General features: G+C 38.6%; 1 protein-coding gene across 2 annotated transcripts in view; it reads left to right on the plus strand.

The window, feature by feature from the left end:
- Positions 1 to 21,297, plus strand: part of PLPP1 (phospholipid phosphatase 1) — a 110,255-nt gene that overhangs the window by 52,199 nt on the left and 36,759 nt on the right. Inside the window, exons 2-3 of one of the 2 annotated variants that reach the window (XM_004058847.5) lie at positions 7,448 to 7,599; positions 14,776 to 15,056. In XM_004058847.5, coding sequence (XP_004058895.2) covers positions 7,448 to 7,599; positions 14,776 to 15,056 — 433 coding nt within the window. The remainder of the gene's footprint in view (positions 1 to 7,447; positions 7,600 to 14,775; positions 15,057 to 21,297) is intronic. The other variant, XM_004058848.4, reaches the window with a different exon arrangement.

Raw genomic sequence — 21,297 nt, forward strand, 5'->3', positions numbered from 1 at the left:
GCAGGTAACTGAGGTATAATTTTTATTATTTTGAATAGCTTACTTAAATGGTAATAAGAAATTGCTAGTCTTGAGGAAGAAAGAATGAGTGGGTTAATAAGTTTATTTTTATAAAGTGTAAAGTACTATATAAGTAAAGTGTTCTTATGGCGAAGTGGCTTTAGAATTTTACCCTGCACGGCAGAGGAGATTGGAGTTGGTTAGGTTTTATGGCAAGGCACATCTCTCTTGCTGTCCTTTTCCTGTACTGGTGCAGGAAGCTGGTATCCAAACAGTCTATTGCTCACATTTGTTTGTCATTTCTCCCTTGTTTTCATGGGGACATAGGCGCTGTGCTGCCATTTCTTATTTTCACCTCTATAGGCAGTAAGACAATAATCTTCACTGGAGTAGGAATGGTCTGTATTGCTCACCATTGTAACCTTAGTGGCATGTAATAGGTGTTTAATAACTTGAGGTAGAAAATTTTATGAAAAACTACAAAATGTTAAATAGAATAAGATTGTTGTTTATGTTTGATAATGACTACTACCATGAAAATTCAGCTTAACTCTGTGGAAACTGACCATATTTCCAAGTCATCTCTTGCTATCAGATACCTCATTAAAACAGTTTTTCGGGGGTGGGGGGGAAAAAGGAGACTTACATTGAATGCGTATCCTGACTGGAGATATGTGTGTGTGTGTGTGTCTGTGTGTGTATATACTATATACTATATATATATATGTATGAGATATATATATCTCCAAAGGGGGAAATATAAATATATACAATTTAAATATAATACTTAAATATAATATTTAAATATAAATATATAATTATAAATATTTATATTTCCCCCTTTGGATGTATCTTATATAAAGAAATATATATTTATAGATCTTATAAAAATAAAAATATAAATATATATGTATTTCCCTCTTTGGAGATATCTTAAAATATGGAGGAAATGTCTATTAGAATTGTAGAAATATAGTACTGTGGAGATTGGTTTCTTAGGTTGGAAAAAAGTTTTATTTTCTTGTTTACTTATTCTCATGTGTAGCTGCATTTCCTATCCACAGCATTGTGGAAAGTACTGATTCTCAATTCTTATGAGCAATTTTATTAACAAAATAGTAATAGCTCCATTATTTGACAGTCTGACCTATATGTCTGGGTTCTTCAGGCTTCTAGCCTACATCCACATTCTTCTCTACTTGTTCAGGCATTAAGAGAAGAATGTATTTCCTGAAATATTTCACAAGTGGACACAGTTCTTTCTATTCCGTGGGTCTTTTGGTCTGCCTATGGGGTCTTTTTTTCTTCCAAACTATTGAGGTGGTACTTGATCTCACAGTAAATCCCAAGGCGCCTGCCATCTGTGTGTCAGAATTTCTCAGACTGTTGCCAGCTGCTGTCATCCCCAAGGCAGTGTATCCCTTAGTGATTTGCTACTGTGGTCTCTAAAGTTGCATGCCAGTCTCTCCTGGGCATCTGGTATGTTTTAGATTCATACAATGGAATACTGTTCAGCAACAAAAAGGAACAATATATCCATGGTGCTATGTAGGTGATCCTTAAAACATTATTTTGTGAAGGCAGTTTTGTAATTTTCGCTAATATTAGAAGAGTTCCCTTCACATGTAAAAGAGTTTTTAACCAGTTTCCCAGATTTGCTGGATACCCCAGCACCAATATTTCTAACTAAAACTGTTAGTATTTGTATTATGGTTCCAAGATCCTGAGCATTTGTGCAAGAGGAAGTTAAAGAAGATGTGGTGTGACCATGTTCATATGTTGTCCTTTCCTGTCTCTAATAAAGGACGGCGAAGTGTTCTTGTGGTATTTGGTTTGTGGAAGCAGTGAGTTACCATATCACATACTCTGTCTTGAACCATTATAAATATTCACTGGTAAAATATAGAAAGTTGTGTTTATTTATAGCTGAGTATGAGTTTACTATGCAGAGAACCTGAGTCATGGGCTGACTAGTGAATGTATCAAAAAGCGGAATGTGGGAATGTAAAAGGGTGCAACAACTTTGGAAAACAGTTTGGCAATTTCTTAAGAAGTTAAGCATCAACTTACCATATGACCTAGCAATCCTACTTGTAGGTATCTACCCATTAGAAATGAAAACATATCTACAAAAATACTTGTATATGAATGTTCATAGGATTATTCATAATAGCACAAAACTGGAAGCAATCTAAATGTCCATTAACTGGTGAGTGGATAAACCAAATGTGGTATATACATACAACTGAATACTATTCATTAATAAAAAGGAACAAAATGCATGCTGTAACACAGATCAACCTCGAAAACATTATGCTGAGTGATAAAAGCCACATATAAATACTACATATTGTGTAATTCCATTTATATGAAATGTCTAGAAAAGGCAAATTTGTGTAGAGACAGCAGATGAGTGATTGCCTGGGTTTCTTAGTGGAAGCAGGGATTAAATGCAAATGGGCTCAAGGGAATTTGGGGGGTAATGAAAATATTCTAAAACTAGATTGTGGTGATGTTGCATAGCTATATAAATTTACCAAAACCATTGAATTATATATATACTTAGAATGGATGAATGTTATGGTATGTAAATTATACCTCAATTTAAAAAAAGGGAGAGTGAAAATGAATTTTGCCAGCTCAAGTAGTAAGAAACAGTGTTAGACAAGGGTAGTCATTTGAGAAATGATGAAAGAGATTTAGAGATATAATCTTTCAGGTGAAAGGAAAAGGGTTTTGACTTGATTTGATAAACGAAGAAAGGGAACTCTTTCACTTTTGCCTTGAAATCTTCAGTAAATGTCAAAGTTAACATCAAGTATCTATTTAAATGTTTGCATTTCTCCACACTTTTGTACACTGTGTCTGGTGAAGTAAGTTGATGGTGTGCACTAACCCTTTTGGAATAGTTTATCAAGGATTTAATGTTTGTATCTTTTAATTCCACATACATATATATCTTAAGGAAATAACTAGAAATGCAAACAAGAATTTGTATTCAGAAATGTTCACTATAGCATCACATAGGGTAATCAAAAAATTAAAAATAACCTACATGCTCTCAAAGTAGGAGGAATGGTTAAATTATAATTGATTTTGCTTTGTCTCTCTTGGTTTCAAGGAGTAGAAATTCTAACTAGATTAAGTAAAATTGGGCTTTGTTGAAAAGGGTAAAAGGTGCTCTAATAACCCCAAACAGCAAGATCACTGAGGCCTTTTGGCAATGGGGAGCCAGAGCTACTTTCCCATTTCACCCGTTCAGGGACCAGGCTAGTCACTGCTTCCTCCTCTGTAGACCTGCTTTGTTCTCAGCTGCTTCTTCAGCCAGTCTTCCTTGTACATGGCTCAGTGTTGTTTGCCACCTTGGACTTACTCAGTTTTTGTTAAAATTCACATATTTCCAGAACAGGAATCTGAAAGAGCTGTTCTTTTTGAGCCTTAGGTGGGTCAGTGAACAACCCGTGGTTTGGTCTTTTTCTTCATCCCCTTCCAGGGGTCTGTATTTAGGTTTAGATAGTTAGTGAAAATGAAATGGCACTGGGTAATGACATTGATTCAATACATCTTGGCTGGGCACACTGGCTCACGCCTATAATCCCAGCACTTTGGGAGACTGAGGCAGGTGGATCACCTGAGGTCAGGAGTTTGAGACTAGCCTGGCCAACATGGTGAAACCCCATCTCTACTAATAATACAAAAAAACTAGCTGGGCATGGTAGTGCATACCTGTAATCTCAGTTACTCTGGAGGCTGAGGCAGGAGAATCGCTTGAACCCGGAAGGTGGAGGTTGCAGTGAGCCGAGATTGCACCATTGCACTCCAGCCTGGGCAGCAACAGTGAAACTCTGTCTCAAAAAAAAAAAAAAAAATCTCATAGGCTTATATGAGGAATGGCAAATATTGGCCATTATTTATTATCAATTTAAAAATATTTCTAAGGCCTTTGGTGGTGGCAGCCTCTTTTCTTGATTCTCTCAACAGAATAGTGTACATTTGTGGTAGATTCGTGCTTATTTTCTTATATTTCCTTACCAAAACTTGAAGTCTGGATGTTACCCTTTCTTATTAAAACCTCTTTTACTAAGACTGGCAATTGAAATCCCACTGGATGCCATATTGGGCACTGTGGACCAATCTCCACCTCCTGTATGCCCTCTCTTTCTGATGTGGCCACGGTGAGGTCACTGTCTCCTGACCTGCCCTTACCCCACTCATGTCTGCCGTAGTGGATCTTCTTCCTCTCCTCATCTTCCTCTGCTGTTGCTCTGTGCCTCATCCTCCACTTCTTTTCTCTCTATATACATCCTGTACAGTGTTTTGTACCTCTGTGACTTTAGAGACCCTTTCTATCCCCAAATCTCTGTCTCTGTCCTAGACCCCTTCTGCTGAGATGGAGTCTCTCATAACTACTGGCTTATCGAATATCACACTCAGAGGTATCACCAACTCTCCTTTTCTTTCGAACATTCAGAATTTTTTGTACCTCAGTTTATTCTCTGCTATAATTATGTACTGTGCCTTATTCAATTTGTATTCCTGGTAGCACCTAGTGGAATTCCTTGCACAGTGGGTTTACTTAGTATTTGCCCACATGAATATTTTTATTTTTTAAAATGGGCTATTATCCTTTGTATGGGGTTTTATTTTGTTCCCCTACTATCCTGAAAAATACCCACAAACTTTTTTTCTAAATCTAAGAATAGTTTCTAACATGGTTTTTGTGGTCAGGGAGGAACAAAACCCCTTAATATTAATGGACATACATGTTAATAGCATTTCTAAATACATTTGGGCATGTGTATTTGGGCCTATATGTTTTCTCTGAGAATAAGGACACACAGCCTAGTGAGTTTTGGACTCGAATCCTATTATATGTGAATTTCCTTTCTTTCTTTCTTTCTTTCTTTTTTTTTTTTAAGACAGAGTGTCACTCTGTCACCCAGGCTGAAGTGCCGTGGCACAATCTTGGCTCACTGCAACCTCTACCTCCTGGGTTCAAGTGATTCTCCTGCCTCAGCCTCCCAAGTAGCTGGGACTACAGGTGCATGCCACCACACCTGTGAATTTAATTTCTATACTAAATATACTATTCCAAAAGAAAGAAATGTTTATTGGAAAATGCAACCAATTCAGAAATATGCTTTGTAGACAGTCAAAGTTTCAATTATTTTGTGTAGACTAAATTAGATTATAGAGGTTCTTTGGCTGGGCACTATGGTTCATGCCTGTAATCTCAACACTTTGGGAGACTGAGCTGGGTGGATTACTTGAGGTCAGGAGTTTGAGACCAGCCTGGCCAACATGGCAGAACCCTTCTCTATTAAAAATACAAAAATTAGCTGGGCGTGGTGGTGGGTGCCTGTAGTCCTGGCTACTTGGGAGGCTAAGGCAGGATAATTGCTTGAGTCCTGGAAGTGGAGTGTGCAGTGAGCCGAGACTGTGTCACTGCACCCCAGCATGGGCAACAGAGCAAGACACCATCTCAAAAAAAAAAAAAAAAAAAAAGAGAAGTAGTGGTTCTTTTTATGTACAAAATAAATTTGCTCATTGGGTTAGAGTATGGTTATTGATTAGGGGGCTAAGCATTTAGTTACTGTATGGGGCAGCCAATAATAAAATCACAGCCCTGTGTATTTACCTCCACAGTGTGTGCTGATAAGTGCAAAAGGTTTGTGCAAATTCTTTTGAAGTTATATTGTAACCATGGTATATGTATTGAAAACTTGGCCATTTTACCCCATTCCTATGAATGAAAACTATTTGGTGAATCAGAGGATAGTCTGAATTGGGATATGAAGGCCAATATAAGTGTCAGTTAGCAAAGTCAGCTCTAGTTTAGTTTTTTTTGTTTTTTTTCTTTTAAGGCGTAGCATTACTAGAAGTATAGCTTTGGGAACCTTGTAGCATCTTAAAGACTTTTAAAGGGTTGACAGCTATTGGCAAATTGACTAATACAGAGAACTAAACTTTGGTTCATGTATTCAATGTCTAAATGAAAAATGGGAAGATAAAAGAGCTAAGAATGAAATGTGATTTCATGTGCTTCTCCTTTTTAGCTCTTATAATAGATTGAACAGATTTGATATTTGTGGTAAATACACTCAGGCAGAGTGACAGAGGCTTGGTTGTCATTTAGCCTTTAGGGCCTTAGTGGAGTTAATGAGAACTGCAAATGGTCATCAAGTCTTGGTGCTTCATGGAGAAGCAACACTTTTACAGTGAGTGTGTTAGCTTAGTGGTTATGGTATTACTGCAGGGACATGGATCACTTAGGGAGAGAGCGTTTCAGGCTTGGGTCAGTCTTAAAGCAGATCTCATGTGGAGGGTTTCTGCTAACCTGCATCTCTTACAACACAGTACTAGTCAGTATGCTGTAGTATTAATCAGTAGGTCAAGTTCAGTGAAGTAAAGTAAAGGAGAATTGAATTCTTGAAGTTCACATTTAGGCAAAAATTTGGCATTTTAGGAGGTGAGTATAAGACATGATCTTTACAGAAAACGCTGATGATAAAAACAGCGCTGTCTGTTAGGTGCCTTTATGCTTGACTCCATTGTCATCTTTTCTTAAGAAACTAAGCTCAGGACTGGGTGCAATGGCTCATGTCTGTAATCCCAGCACTTTGGGAGGCTGAGGATATAGGATCAGTTGAGCTCAGGAGTTCAAGATCAGCCTGGGCAACATAGCTAGACCTCGTCTCTACTAAAAAACAAACAAACAAAAAACAAAAAAAAAAAACCCCAAAAACCAACAAACCAGCTTGGCATGGTGGTGCGTGCCTGTGGTCCCAGCTGCTCAAGAAGCTGAAGCGGGAGGATAGCTTGAGCCCAGGAGATCAAGGCTGCACTTAGCTATGATCGCACCATCGCATTCTAGCCTGGGTAACAGAATGAGACCCTGTCTCAAAAAAAAAAAAAAAGAAACTTTAAGTTCAGATTCCTTTTTATAGCAGCTTTCAGCCTGCTATAGACAATACAGAAATGAGTGGATAAAGTTTTATTTAGATACTCTGATAGCTTAGCCAGTGACAATGACCTATCCAAATATGGAATGCTAAAATGTTTTCTTTTTGGAAGCAAAGCCCATGAAAAATTGGTTTTGAAGTAGCGTTAAAAACCTGGTGATTAAATGACAACAAGAACGTGAGAAGAGATTTTTCCAAAATCCATTTAGTGTGTTTGGACAGAAACAAAGGAAAGATAACTCTTTGTTAAATTGGTTAATAGAGGATTTGAACACTTTGTTTGCTGTAGACAAAACATCTTTATCTTAAAACTGTAATCTTTCTAACTTCTGTTGCATGCATTGCTGCATTTCCTTTTTTACATGTGCTCTCATTTATTTTCATGGCAAATGCATTTTTAGACAGAGTCTGTGGGATAATTATTGCCATTAATTAGTTTTGATATTTCTTTTTTAATGATATTTTCATTTATTCCCTTTTGCTAGCTGGATTGCCTTTTGCAATTCTTACTTCAAGGCATACCCCCTTCCAACGAGGAGTATTCTGTAATGATGAGTCCATCAAGTACCCTTACAAAGAAGACACCATACCTTATGCGTTATTAGGTGGAATAATCATTCCATTCAGTATTATCGTTGTAAGTTAAATCCACTTTTCCAAGTTTATAACTTTTGGGCACTTGGCTTAATTTTCTGTTACTCTTTTAATGCTTAAATGTGTAATCCTCCAAAAACAATGTATGCTTTTTAAACCTTTAATTGATGCTTTATTTGATCAAGAGAATCTCAGCTATTTTAAGTGGAGTCAAAAAATAACAATGTGTAATTATAAGAGCCAGGCATGGTGACATGCCTGTAGTCCCAGCTACTCGAGAGGCTGAGGCTGGAGGATCGCTTGAGTCTCGGAGTTGGATACTATAATATGTGATGATCACAGCTGTGAATAGCCATTATACTCCAGCCCAGACAACACTGCAACATCCCATCTTAAAAAAAACAGAAAAAAAACACGAAAAGAACCTTGCTGGATATGTATAGATTTTATGCTAATCTTTTCCATGTCACTGTGATTGTTAGAGCTCTAATTTGTTATTGTTTTAATAATCTCGTGATCAATAGTTGAATGTTATAGCAATATGATTCTAGCATACTTTATACATAGGATATCATTTTATAATTTATTGTATCTGTATGTATGTACCTACCGTTTTTGATTCTCCCTCTGTACTGAGTTCTAGAAAAGAAAAATTTTGCTAAGTGATGTTAAAACTTTAATGCACGCTTACTTTAAATAATTTTTAGATAATATCATACACAGGAGAGAAAAGCTATAGTTCTATATATGATTAGTAGTGAATACGAAATAATTTTTACTGGTACTGAATGCAAGAGTGAGTCTTAAACTAAAATAGTAACTGTTGTTTTCCGGTATTTCAGGTGGAAATGCTTAAAGAATGTGTCTAGGGATAAGACTATTGACTGGACTACATGATTTTTATAATCTCTACTAAAATTCTGTAACTTAACAGTTTTGTGCTCCATAGCTTGTAATTTTATGGTTCCAGCATGCTTCCACTGCATGGCTCTGCTGACCATAACTTGTGACTTTATAAACAAGATTTATGTTAGTTAAAAGTAGAAGGCTGGGTGCAATGACTCATGCCTGTAATCCCAGCACTTTGGGAGGCTGAGGCGGGCAGATCACCTGAGATCAGGAGTTCGAGACCAGCCTGGCCAACCTGGTGAAACCCCGTCTCTACTAAAAATACAAAAATTAGCTGGGTGTGGTGGCAGGCACCTGTAATCCCAGCTACTCAGGATGCTGAGGCAGGAGAATCGCTTGAACCTAGGAGGTGGAGGTTGCAGTGAACCGAGATTGCACCACTGCACTCCAGCCTGGTTGACACAATGAGACTCCGTCTGAAAAAAAAAAAAAACCCAGAAAATATGGTGGATGTGGTGGCTCACGCCTGTAATCCCAGCATTTGGGAGGCCAAGTCAGGAGGATCACTTGAGCCCTGAAGTATTGAGACCAACCTGGGTAGCATAGCAAGACCCCTGCCTATATCCATCCCCCTCCTCACAAAAAAAGGCCAGGTATGGTGGGCAGGAGCCTCTGGTCCCAGCTACTCAGAAGGCTGAAGCAGGAGGATCCTTTCAGCTTAGGAAGTTGAGCCTGCAGTGAGCCATGATTGCCCCACAGCATTCCAGCTTGGGCAACAGAGTGAGACCCTCTCTCAAACACAGAGACACACACACACAGATTTTTTTTTTTTTAATTAAAAAGTATATATAGTTGTATCCAGGAGATAGGCCAAAGATGACAGCATGTATATCATGTCTGTTTTTGGAGTTTATTTTAAAAAAAGAAAAGCTTCTTAATTTAGAAATGTCTTAAGAATGATCGTAATACCTTATTAGCAATGAGAGTTAACTTGTAATTTGTGGTGCATAATTAATAAAAGAAAACCTTTGTATATAGATATTTGTTTTATAAGACTGTGAGCTCCTTGAAGGCAGAGATGATATCTTGTTCATCTTTGTGTCCACCGCCTGGCATGGAGCCCAGCATGTCCTAGGTGCCTGAATGAAACTGTATGAAGGAAACTATAGAGTAATTACACAGTAATGTTGGTGACTCTCCCGAAGTACAGGGAAGTTTTAGGAAATCAGGTATTCTTTTAATCTAAACAAATCTTTACACTGAATTTTTGCTGCTAGAAGAAAGCCAAGTCTATAATTCTTCCATTAAGGAGGGAGTAGGGTCTTTTTTTTAAAAAGTATATATGTTTCTGAGTGATTGCTAAGCAATTAAATATAACATTTTTAGTAGGACTTTTAGTTGCAAATAGCCAATTTCAGACAGGATTCAAATATTCAAATAAACAGTGCTAGAAATAGACCTGTCTTTCAATTCTGCCTTGTTTTTTGGTCTCAGTAAAAAGGATGCCATGCTAGCAGAACTACAGGAATTTGCTCTAGCCTGGAGGGCTGCAGTAGAGCAGGACACTGATTGCTGGGCACTGTGTTGATGTGCACGGCCTACACAGGGCCTGACAAAATGCTTAGTAAAAACTCATGAATTATATTTCATTAACTTGGAATTCTTTTCAATTTCTTTTCTTCTTCTTCTTCTTCTTCTTCTTCTTCTTCTTCTTCTTCTTCTTCTTCTTCTTCTTCTTCTTCTTCCTCCTCTTCTTCTTCTTCTTCTTCTTCCTCTTCCTCTTCTTCTTCCTCTTCCTCCTCTTCCTCTTCTCTCTCTCTCTCTTTTTCTCTCTCTTTCTGTCTTTATCTCTCTCTTTCTCTCTTTCTTTCTCTCTCTCTCTTTCTTTCCTTTGTTTCTTTTCTTTCTTTCTTCTTTCACAGTCTCCCTGTGTTGCCCAGGCTGGAGTGCACTGGCGCGATCTCAGCTCACTGCAAACTCCGACTCCTGGGTTCAAGCGATTCTCTTGCCTCAGCCTCCCACATAGCTGGGATTACAGGTGCCTGTCACCACATCAGCTAATTTTTGTATTTTTAGTAAAGATGGGGTTTCACTATGTTGGCCAGGATGGTCTTGAGCTCCTTACCTCGTGATCCACCTGCCTCAGCCTCCCAAAGTGCTGGGATTATAGGTGTGAGCCACTGCGCCCGGCCTATTCTCTACTGTCTCAGCATAACCTGTGAGAAAGTTATCTTTACATTTAATAAAATGGCAAGCAAATTAATAGATGAATGCAGACTGCTTTAAAAAGAACAGATTGTTTAAAGGTATTGTTTTCATCTCTACAGTATCACTGAAAACAAACACTGCTTAGGGCAGTGGATTTATGTATGTATGTTTTGATTAATTGATTGACAGAGTCTTTCTCTGTCACCCAGGCTTGGAGTGCAGTGGTGTGATCAGAGCTCACTGCAGCCTCAACCTCCTGGGTTTAAGTGATTCTCCTGCTTCAGCCACCTGAGGAGCTGGGACCACAGGTGTGCACCACCACATCCAGCTAATTACATTTTTTTTTAAAGAGATAACTATCTCTCTGTGTTGCGCAGGCTTGTGTCTCAAACTCCTGGGCTCAAGCCGCCCTCCTGCCTCAACATCCCAAAGTGCTGGGATTATAGGTGTAAGCCACCATGCTCAGCCTTATGTGCTCATTTAAAATAATTCAATTTTATTCATTAACTCAGCCTCTTTCAGGCAATGCTCGGTTAGACTTGTATACATTTAACTTTATTTACTAGAAAGTAAATCATTTATTTAAAAAAATCCCTATGATTAAGACTGCATACCAGGGCCTTGACATGAGTTGCAAATGATTGATTAATAAATGAGTGATTGAGGGAGCTGGCAGGTAGAGAACCAGGATTATTATAGTTTCTGAGAAGACATGAGATAATTTCAATGAGGAGGAAATGGTCAGTGAAGTCAAATACACTGAGAAGTTAAAGTAAGTGAGAGTTGATAAAAGTCTGTTTGATCTGGCTGAGTGCGGTGGCTCAGGCCTGTAATCCCAGCACTTTGGGAGGCCGAGGCGGGTGGATCACAAAGTCAGGAGTTCGAGACCACCCTGGTCAAGATGGTGAAACCCCTTCTCTACTAAAAATACAAAATTTAGCTGGGTGCAGTGGTGGGTGCCTGTAATCCTGGCTACACAGGAGGCTGAAGCAGGAGAATCACTTGAACCTGGGAGGCGGAGGTTGCAGTGAGCCGAGATCACGCCGCTGCACTCTAGCCTGGGCGACAGAGCAAGACTCCGTCTCAAAAAAAAAAAAAAAAAAAAAAAATCTGTTTGATCTGATGAAACAATTTTGACTTTTGAGAAGAAAATCAGTAGAATAAAGGAAATGGAAGTGGTTAGAGATATTTAGGAGGGAGAAGAAGATGCGGAGGTGTGTCATTGATTTTAGACAATTCTTTTGGGAAGGTGGGCCCTGAATGAAAGACACAAAATCATAGGGACAGTGTAGAAACATATAAAATTATCTTGGTTGATGGAGATTTAAAGGGGATGATAAGAGAATACTGTGGGAGATAGGCTTAAAAAGGTTGAATCACTCTGATTTAGATAATTATTAGCTTTGAACTTCATAAGTATTGTTTTACTCCTCCAAACATTTTTATTTCTTTGATAATTTATCATATCCTAGAATCTAAGTAAATAATGCATTATAAATAGTCTCAGTTTAAGGATTAGGCCATACTTGGCTTAGGTGTAAACTTCATGAAAGGTTAAGAATTGGCATAAATGGCTCAAAGGTTAGGGTAAGGAATTAAAATGAAACAAAAGAATATGGTTATCTTGTGTGGATCAAATGGGCAGACGCATCTCTGCATTTAATTCAGAAGAATTGATTTAGAACTTCTTTATTGTCTGCTTCTCTCAGCGATGTGAGTTGACCTAGCATTTGCTGGCTTTAGAGACTCCCCTGCATTCCCATTATTAATGGTTAAGTTTCAGCTTACACTACTTCTGAAGATCAGCTTTTAATCTGTGCCCAGTATTCTGAATATTCTTAGCAAACTCATTTTCTGTCATCACTGGCAAGAACCAGGATTTGGGTGGCCATAAACTATGATGGTTATGACTGGGAAGACTCACAAAACATACTACCTGTTTCTGGAAAATAGTTCAGTGCCTAAGAACAGCTCATACCTGAGATGTGGAAGTTTCAACTGCTGAAACTGTGGTTGATTAATACACTTGATATGTTTTCAAGAATCAAAGATTAATTCCAAAATGAAATGTTAGATAAGTTCTTTCTGGCTGCTGATCTGTGAGGAATTACTGGGACCCCTTAATGGCCTAAGGAGGCAATGTGTACTGAAATGGAAAGGGTTCCTCTGTTGGCAGTCAGGGATAACCCTAAGCAAAACTGTAAAGGAATGACATTCTTGGAAGTACATATAGTTTACCTCTCCTGTGACCTGTTCTCAGAAAAGAATCTGACTAATTCATTCACGTTAAGGACTATAATTAGAACTGTATTTTTATGGGGCTTAACATGTGTAAACTAAGGGCATTTGCTGTTTACCCAAGGCAGCACCTTTCACTAAAATTTATTGACCACCTACTTTGTTTAGGTCACTCTGGTGATATGAGGTTTTCTGTTCAACAATTAAGAAATCCTCCTTACCTTGTAGAGTTCATAGTCTCATTGTCAAAGTTAAAACATTCTAATTATGGAACTCTAGGAGCCATTGAGCCAGGTAAGGAAAGGATTTTAGGTATCAGATTCTTGAAATCCCTTTCGGGAAGCAACCATTTATTTTACTTATGGTAAGACTTACTCTGAAGACAGTTGATCCTCATTAAATGGAAATGTTTGAATGCTTTATAAAATTGTTTATATAAATTTAAGGTGAAGCAGAGAAGCTAGTAATGTGTCTCAAGTCAAGCTTTGCTACTTACATTCTCTCCACACAGATTAGCAAACCCACTGTTCAGGCTGCTCTGTGGTTAAGTGTTTTTTTTTTTTTTAATTTTTATTATTATTTTTTGAGATGGAGTCTCGCTGTGTCGCGCCCAGGCTGGAGTGCAGTGGCGCCATCTCGGCTCACTGCAACCACCACTTCCTGGGTTCAACTGATTCTCCCACCTCAGTTTCCCAAGTAGCTGGGGATTATAGGTGCCTACCACCACTCCTGGCTAATTTTTTGTATTTTTAGTAGAGATGGGGTTTCACCATATTGGCCAGGCTGGTCTCGAACTCCTGATCTCAAGAGATTCACCTGCCTCGGCCTCCCAAAGTGCTGGGATTACAGGAGTGAGCCACAGTGCCCGGCCTTAACTGTTTATTTTGGTTTCAGGTAGCTAGAGTCTTACTGTCTTTTTTAATAGCAAATGTTACTATTTATAATGTTGCCATTCAGTATTCTTTGAATTCTCAGGATATGGGTTTGTTAACTTATAAAGCATTGGAAACCTTTTTATACTTTTAAATTAGTGACTAAAAATCCCGTCCCACCCCTTGGGACCCCAGCAGAGGTCACCTGGAAGGCTAAATCCCTGCCCTCTGTATCCTCTAGCAATCCTCCCTGAAATGATTTTACTCTTTTTAATATGATGGATGTCTTTGATTCAAAGGAATATTTGAGAAAAATGAAGCCTCTGTCAGATAAAAGTACTTATACACAGGAGTTTCTGATTGGGGAAGTAGGTAGGTATGTATGTATTTATTTATTTATTGAGACGGAGTCTTGCTCTTGTTGCCCAGGCTGGAGTACAATGGCACGATCTTGGCTCACTGCAACCTCTGCCTCCCAGGTTCAAGTGATTCTCCTGCCTTAGCCTCCGAAGTAGCTGGGATTACAGGCACCCACCTTCATGCCTGACTGATTTTTTGTATTTTTAGTAGAGACAGCGTTTTACCATGTTGGCCAGGCTGGTCTCGAACTCTTGACCTTGGGTGATCCACCTCCCTCGGGCTCCCAAAGTGCTGGGATTACAGGCATGAGCCACCACACCCGGCTGGAAGTTTGTTTTTTGGACAAGCCATAGTTTTTGTCCTCCAGGATATATCACTGTCTACTTTTTAAAGCTCTGTTTATTTGAATACAAGAAAAAAAAATAAGATCTTGTTATTTTAGGTAAGTGATGATATAATTTTGTCCCAGCCATGGCTTTGTAAGTAATGTCCACCATTGATATGACACCTGTTTTGTGGTTTAGAATTGGATATCCTAAGTTGACTCCATTGTAAAGAAAAAAGGGGCTGGGACTGTTTTTGAAACAAAGATCTTTTTGCGATTTACCATTTCCTTTTTTCCCCCTATGTTTTGTTTTGTTTAAAGTGCCTGCTTGCTACTTTAACATGTTATTTTTCTGTTTCTTTTTCAGATTATTCTTGGAGAAACTCTGTCTGTTTACTGTAACCTTTTGCACTCAAATTCCTTTATCAGGAATAACTACATAGCCACTATTTACAAAGCCATTGGAACCTTTTTATTTGGTGCAGCTGCTAGTCAGTCCCTGACTGACATTGCCAAGTATTCAATAGGCAGACTGCGGCCTCACTTCTTGGATGTTTGTGATCCAGATTGGTCAAAAATCAACTGCAGCGATGGTTACATTGAATACTACATATGTCGAGGGAATGCAGAAAGAGTTAAGGAAGGCAGGTGAGTGTTAAATCGCTAATGCTTGTTTAATCTTGTATATTCTTGGAATAGAAAGTTTCAGTGACTGGAAGATAAGCCACGCACTTAAAAAGAGAAGTTAGTGTTATCACTGGGAGGTGAATTTTGATCTTGTATGAATTGTTCTCTCTCATCATGCCTTTTTCCTTTTTTATTGCTGTCTTCCGTTTAAAAGTATTTTATTGCAGCTCTTTTTTTCATTGCCAGCATGTAAGAATGTTAAATGAACCTTATAGATCATTTAGGCTAGAGTCAGCAGACTTTTTCTTAAGATGCCAGATAACATATATAATATATATAATTTTTTTTTTTTTACATTTTTATATTATTATTTTGTAGAGACTAAGTCTCACTATGTTGCCTAGGCTGGTGTCAAACTCCTGGGCTCAAGTGATCCTTCCACCTTGGCCTCCCAAAGTGCTGGGGTAACAGGCATGAGCCACCACACCCAGCCAATAGTAAATATTTTAGGCTCTCTGGGCCATATAGTCTCTTTCACAACTATGGAACTGTGCTGTTAATAGCAAGAAAGCAGCCATAGACAATACTTAAATGAATAATGTGGCTATGTTCCAATAAACTTCACAAAAACAGCGGCTGCCACAGGGGTCATAGTTTGCCGAACCCTGATCTAGTCCCACCATTATTTATGAAGCTCTGCTAGATCTTAGTATTCTTAGATTATTATTATTGTTTAGATTTTTTTTATAAGGTAACTTGGTTCAGGTTGTGACAGCTCTAGGTCATCAGGTTGCTGTCTTATAACGCCCTTATTGGGCTCCTTTCTGCATGCTGGGACACCTTTAGACATGAATGAAACAGAATGTTTAGAACTCAGAAGATCCAACTTTTTAAATTGATAGATGAGGAAAAAATAGAGGACCAAGAACACTAAGTAAAGCCACTAATTAGTAGCAGAGCCAATTCCTCATTTCAAGTTTCAAAATTGTCAGCCTTATCTTTTTATATATCAAGTTTAATTTCCTTTAGTTGTTCAAAGTACAGATACTTTCTTGGGTAAAACATCCTTTGTTTGTTTGATTTTTTTAGATACAATTTCTAGATACTTCATTGTCTTTGTTGGTATTCTTGAAAGCAACGTGGGCCTGCTAATAGCTTCAATTTTTTTTTTCTTTTCCTTTTTTTTGAGATGGAGTCTTGCTCTGTTACCCAGGCTGGAGTGCAGTGGCATGATCTTGGCTCACTGCAGCCTCTGCCTCCCGGGTTCAAGTGATTCTCCTGCCTCAGCCTCCCGAGTAGCTGGGACTACAGGCACGTGCCACCATGCCCTACTAATTTTTGTATTTTTAGTAGAGACGGGGTTTTACCATGTTTTCCAGGCTGGTCTCAAACTCCTGACCTCAGGTGATCCGCCTGCCTCGGGTTCCCAGAGTGCTGGGATTATAGGCATGAGCCATGGCACCCGGCCAGTAGCTTCAATTTTTTGTATTTAGTGGGGATGAAAAAAATCTTATTTAACTAGAGTATATACTATGGTATTTGCTTGGGGTTTAGCAGTGAACAAGACATCTCTGGTCCCCATCTTCATGGACCTTAGTCTGGCAGGGAAGATTTACATTAAACAAAGGATGAGAATGGAAGAGAACTTGCTTGGTGATAATGAGGTCAAAGAAGAGAAAGATCAAGCTGTTAAATGGCAAACTTTGAGGTGGTGAGGAGGACTGATATGGGTGTAAAGTCTTAATGAAGGAGGGAAAAGTGACTGAAGAGGTAGACAGGTGAGAAATAGTTGGTAAAAGGTGATATTGTTGATTCGAGCTCAGGTGAACAAGCATTTTTATAAGGGGCTAGAGGAAGAATGGTCTAGAAATGGCTTTGAGGAATGATGAAAACACCAACATCAATACTGGACTCTTAAGGTGTATGGGCTGTGTAGATCTCATTCCCTGCAGGGGCAAGCAGTATCCTAGGGAAAGCCTCTTTAATTGGATGGCTAGGAGGTACAGAGAGCCTTCAGGGAACAGTTTGGAGACACAGGGAAAGATAGAAGACTTTAACAGTAGAGCCAGAATTCCAGAGTGTTCAGTGGAGGAGTAGGAACAGAGGGGATGAACAAATGTCTTGGGTGGAGGAGAGGAAGCCTATTGAAAATGAGACTGAAATTTAAAACAAATTATAAAGAAGAACAAATAGCTGGGTAAAAACATACCATGTAAAACAAAATCTGATACAAGCTTATCCAACCTGTGGCCCACATGTGGCCCAGGATGGCTTTGAATGCGGCCCAACACAAATTCGTAAACTTTCTTAAAACATTATGATTTTTGTTTGTTTGTTTATTATCAGATATTGTTAGTGTATTTTATGTGTGGCCGAAGACAGTTCTTCTTCCAGTGTGGTGCGGGGAAGCCAAAAGATTGGACACCCCGATTTAATAGAATAAAATTATCATGATTTCTTCTTCCATCTATAACTTAACCATATAACCTTTAAAAAATACCATACATATTTATGAATGCAATGATAAAACCAGCTATAGGAGTACGGCTGGCGTGGTGGCTCATGCCTGCAATCTCAGCACTTTGGGAGGCAGAGGCGGGCAGATCACTTGAGGTCAGGAGTTTAAGACCAGCCTGGCCAACATGGTGAAACCCCGTCTCTACTAAAAATACAAAAAGTAGCCGGGCATGGTGGCCGCACACCTGTAATCCCAGCTACTTGGGAGGCTGAGGCAGGAGAATCGCTTGAACCCCGGAGGCAGAGGTTGCAGTGAGCAGAGATTGCGCCACTGCACTTCAGCCTGTGTAACAGGATGAGACTCTGTCTCAAAAAAAAAAAAAAAACCACCTCCGCCCCACATAAAAAAACACTTATAGGATTTAAATCACAAAGGAAAAAAATAGAATAGATACTAGTCGAACTACTCTTTTAAATAGCTTTTTTGAGGTATAATTCACATGACATAAAATTTTGCCCATTTTAAGAGTACAATTGAATAAATTTGTAAAGTTATTTACCGTTACAGTCAAGTTTTCAGATATTTGAAAAGCTTGTCCCTGAGTGTTTACAGTCAATTCACACTCCCATCTGCAACCGGAGGGTCAAGTTTCTGTGCCTATAGTTTTGTGTTTTCTAGAGTATTATATAAAAGGAATCCTACAGTGAGTACTTTGTTGTGTCTGCCTTCTTTCACTTAACATGTTAGTTTTGCAATTCATCCATGTTGTTCCTTTTTCTCCCCCTGAGGTATATTCGATTGTATGGATATAACACAGTTTACTTATCCATTCATGCAAATATTGATGGACATTTGAGTTGTCTCCAATTTTTGGCTATTAAAAATAAAGCTGTTCTGGCTGGGTATGGTGGCTCACACCTGTAATGCCAGAACTTTGGGAGGCCAAGGCTGGGTGGATCACTTGAGGTCAGGATTTCGAGACCAGCCTGGCCAACGTAGTGAAACCCCATCTCTACTAAAAATAACAGAAATTAGCGAGGTGTGGTGGTGCACACCTGTAATCCCAGCTACTTGGGAGGCTGAGAAACTGAGGCACAAGAATCACTTGAACCCATGAGGTGGAGGTTGCAGTTAGCCCAGATCATGCCAGCCTGGGTGACAGAACAAGACTGCTTCTAAAAAAAAAAAAAAAAAAAAAAAAGATGTTCTGAACATTTGTGTACCAGTACAGTAATATATACTTTTATTTTTTCTTGAACAAATATCTAGGAGTAGAAGTGCTGGACTATATATAGCATGTGTGTATTTATTAATGGCCAGTCTTTGTTATTTTAGCCATTCTAAGGGTTTTTGTTATGGTATCTCAGTGTGGTTTTAATTTATATTTCCTTAATGACCAGTGTTGCTGAACATCTTTTCGTGTGTTTCTTGTCCATTCAGCTATTGTCATTTTTGAAATGTTAACTCTTTTACCCATTAAAAAAAAATTAGTTGCTTGTCTGAGTTGTAAGAGTTCTTTATATATTCTGAATAAAAGTCCTTTGTTAGATATATGTTTCAAAAATATTTTCTCTCAATCTGTGGCTTGCTATGTATTTTCTTATTTATTTATTTATTTATTTATTTATTTATTTATTTATTTATTTATTCATTTATTTATGGGACAGGGTCTTGCTTTGTTGTCCAGGCTGTTTTTGAACTCCTGTGCTCAAGCGATCCTCTTGCCTCGGCCTTCCAAAGTCAAAGTGCTGGGATTATAAACATGAGCCACCATGCCCAATCAACTTTTTCTTTTCTTTTTTTTTTTGAGACAGAGTCTCACTCTGTCGCCGAAGCTAGAGTGCTGTGGCACAATCTCGGCTCACTGCAACCTCATGCCTCAGCGTCTTGAGTAGCTGGGATTACAGGTGTGTGCCACCATGCCCAGCTAATTTTTGTATTTTTAGTAGAGACGAGTTTCACCATGTTGGCCAGGCTGGTCTTGAACTCCTGACCTCAAGTGATCTACTCGCCTCAGCCTCCCAAAGTGCTAGGATTACACGCATGAGCCACCGCTCCTGGCCCAACTTTTTATTTTCTTTTTCTTTTTTATCTTACTTTAAGTTCTAGGATACATGTGCAGAACATGCAGGTTTGTTACATAGGTATATATGTGCCATGGTGGTTTGCTGCACCTATCAACCCGTCATCTAGTTTTTAAGCCCCACATGCATTAGGTGTTTGTCCTTATGCTCTCCCCACGCCTTACCCCACACCCCCTGACAGGCCCCGGTGTGTGATGTTTCCCTCCCTCTGTCCATGTGTTCTCATTGTTCAACTCCCACTTATGAATGAGAACATGTGCGTTTGGTTTTCTGTTCCTGTGTTAGTTTGCTGAGAATGATGGTTTCCAGCTTCATGCGTGTCCCTGCAAAAGACATGGACTCATTCTTTTTTATGGCTGCTTTCTTTTTCTTTTTTTTTTTTTTTTTTGAGATGGAGTCTCGCTGTATCCCCCAGGCTGGAGTGCAGTGGCACAATCTTGGCTCTCTGCAAGCTTCGCCTCCCGGGTTCACGCCATTCTCCTGCCTGAACCTCCTGAGTAGCTGGATCTACAGGCACCCACCACCATACCCAGCTAATTTTTTGTATATTTAGTAGAGATGGGGTTTCACCGTCTTAGCCAGGATGGTCTTGCTCTCCTTACCTCGTGATCCGCCCATCTTGGCCTCCCAAAGTGCTGGGATTATAGGTGTGAGCCACTGCGCCCAGCCGGCTGCTTTATTTTCTTAATGGTGGTTTTTTAAGCTTAAAAGTTTTAAATTTGATAGAATCTAATTTATCATTTTTTTCTTTTATGGTTTTTGCTTTCAGTGTCCTAAGAAATCTTTACTTGCCTCAACGTTCCAAAATTTTTCTTATTTTTTAAAATAAGTTTTATGATTTATTTGTTTAGTATTGTGATCCATTTGAATTATTTTTTTGTGTATAATGTGACAAAAAGGGTCAATATCTACTTTTTCTCCATTGAATATTTGGTTGTTCCAACATTATTTATTGACAAAAAAAAACCATTTTCATATTGAATTATGTTGGCACTTTTGTTGAAAATGAATTGACCACATAAATGTGGGTCTATTTCTGGACACTTAGTCTAGTTCATTGCTCTATATGCCTCTCATGCGAATACCATACTGCAGCTTTGTAATAGTTTTAAAATGAGGTGTAATGGGAAGCTTTTAACTTTGTCCTTCTTTTTAAAGCTTGCTTTGTCTATTGTAAGTTCTTTATGTTTTCTTTGAAAGGGCAGAAATTTTATTGAGATTGCTTCAAATATATAGATCAATTTTTGAAGAATTGCCATGTTAATATTGGGTCTTCCAATCCATGAATATGTTGTATCTCTCCATTAACTTAGGTTTTCTTTAGTTTCCCATGCCAGTGTTTTTTAGTTTTCAGGGTCTGGGTCTTGCATACGTTTTGTTAAGTATATTACTAACTTAATGCCATTGTGAGTTTTTTTTTTTAATCAATTTCCAATTGTTTTGAGTGTGTAGAAGTAGAATTTGTTTTTATATTAATCATGTATCCTGCAATCTTGCTAATTTAATTTATTAGTTGGAGTGATTTTATAGATTCCTGAAGGTTTTTTGCTTTCCCATTCATGTTGTGTGTGAATAAAGAGAGCTGTACTTCTTTTCTCTTTTATATTGCCTTAGATTTCTTTTCCTTTCCTTACTACACAGGCTAAGACCTGCAATACCAGGTTGAATGAAGTGGTGAGAGCAGATTGCTTGTCTTCTTCCTGACTTTAGGAAAGAAGCA

The sequence above is a fragment of the Gorilla gorilla genome, chromosome 19 (genome assembly GCF_029281585.2).
Source record: "Gorilla gorilla gorilla isolate KB3781 chromosome 19, NHGRI_mGorGor1-v2.1_pri, whole genome shotgun sequence".
NCBI lineage: Eukaryota > Metazoa > Chordata > Mammalia > Primates > Hominidae > Gorilla > Gorilla gorilla.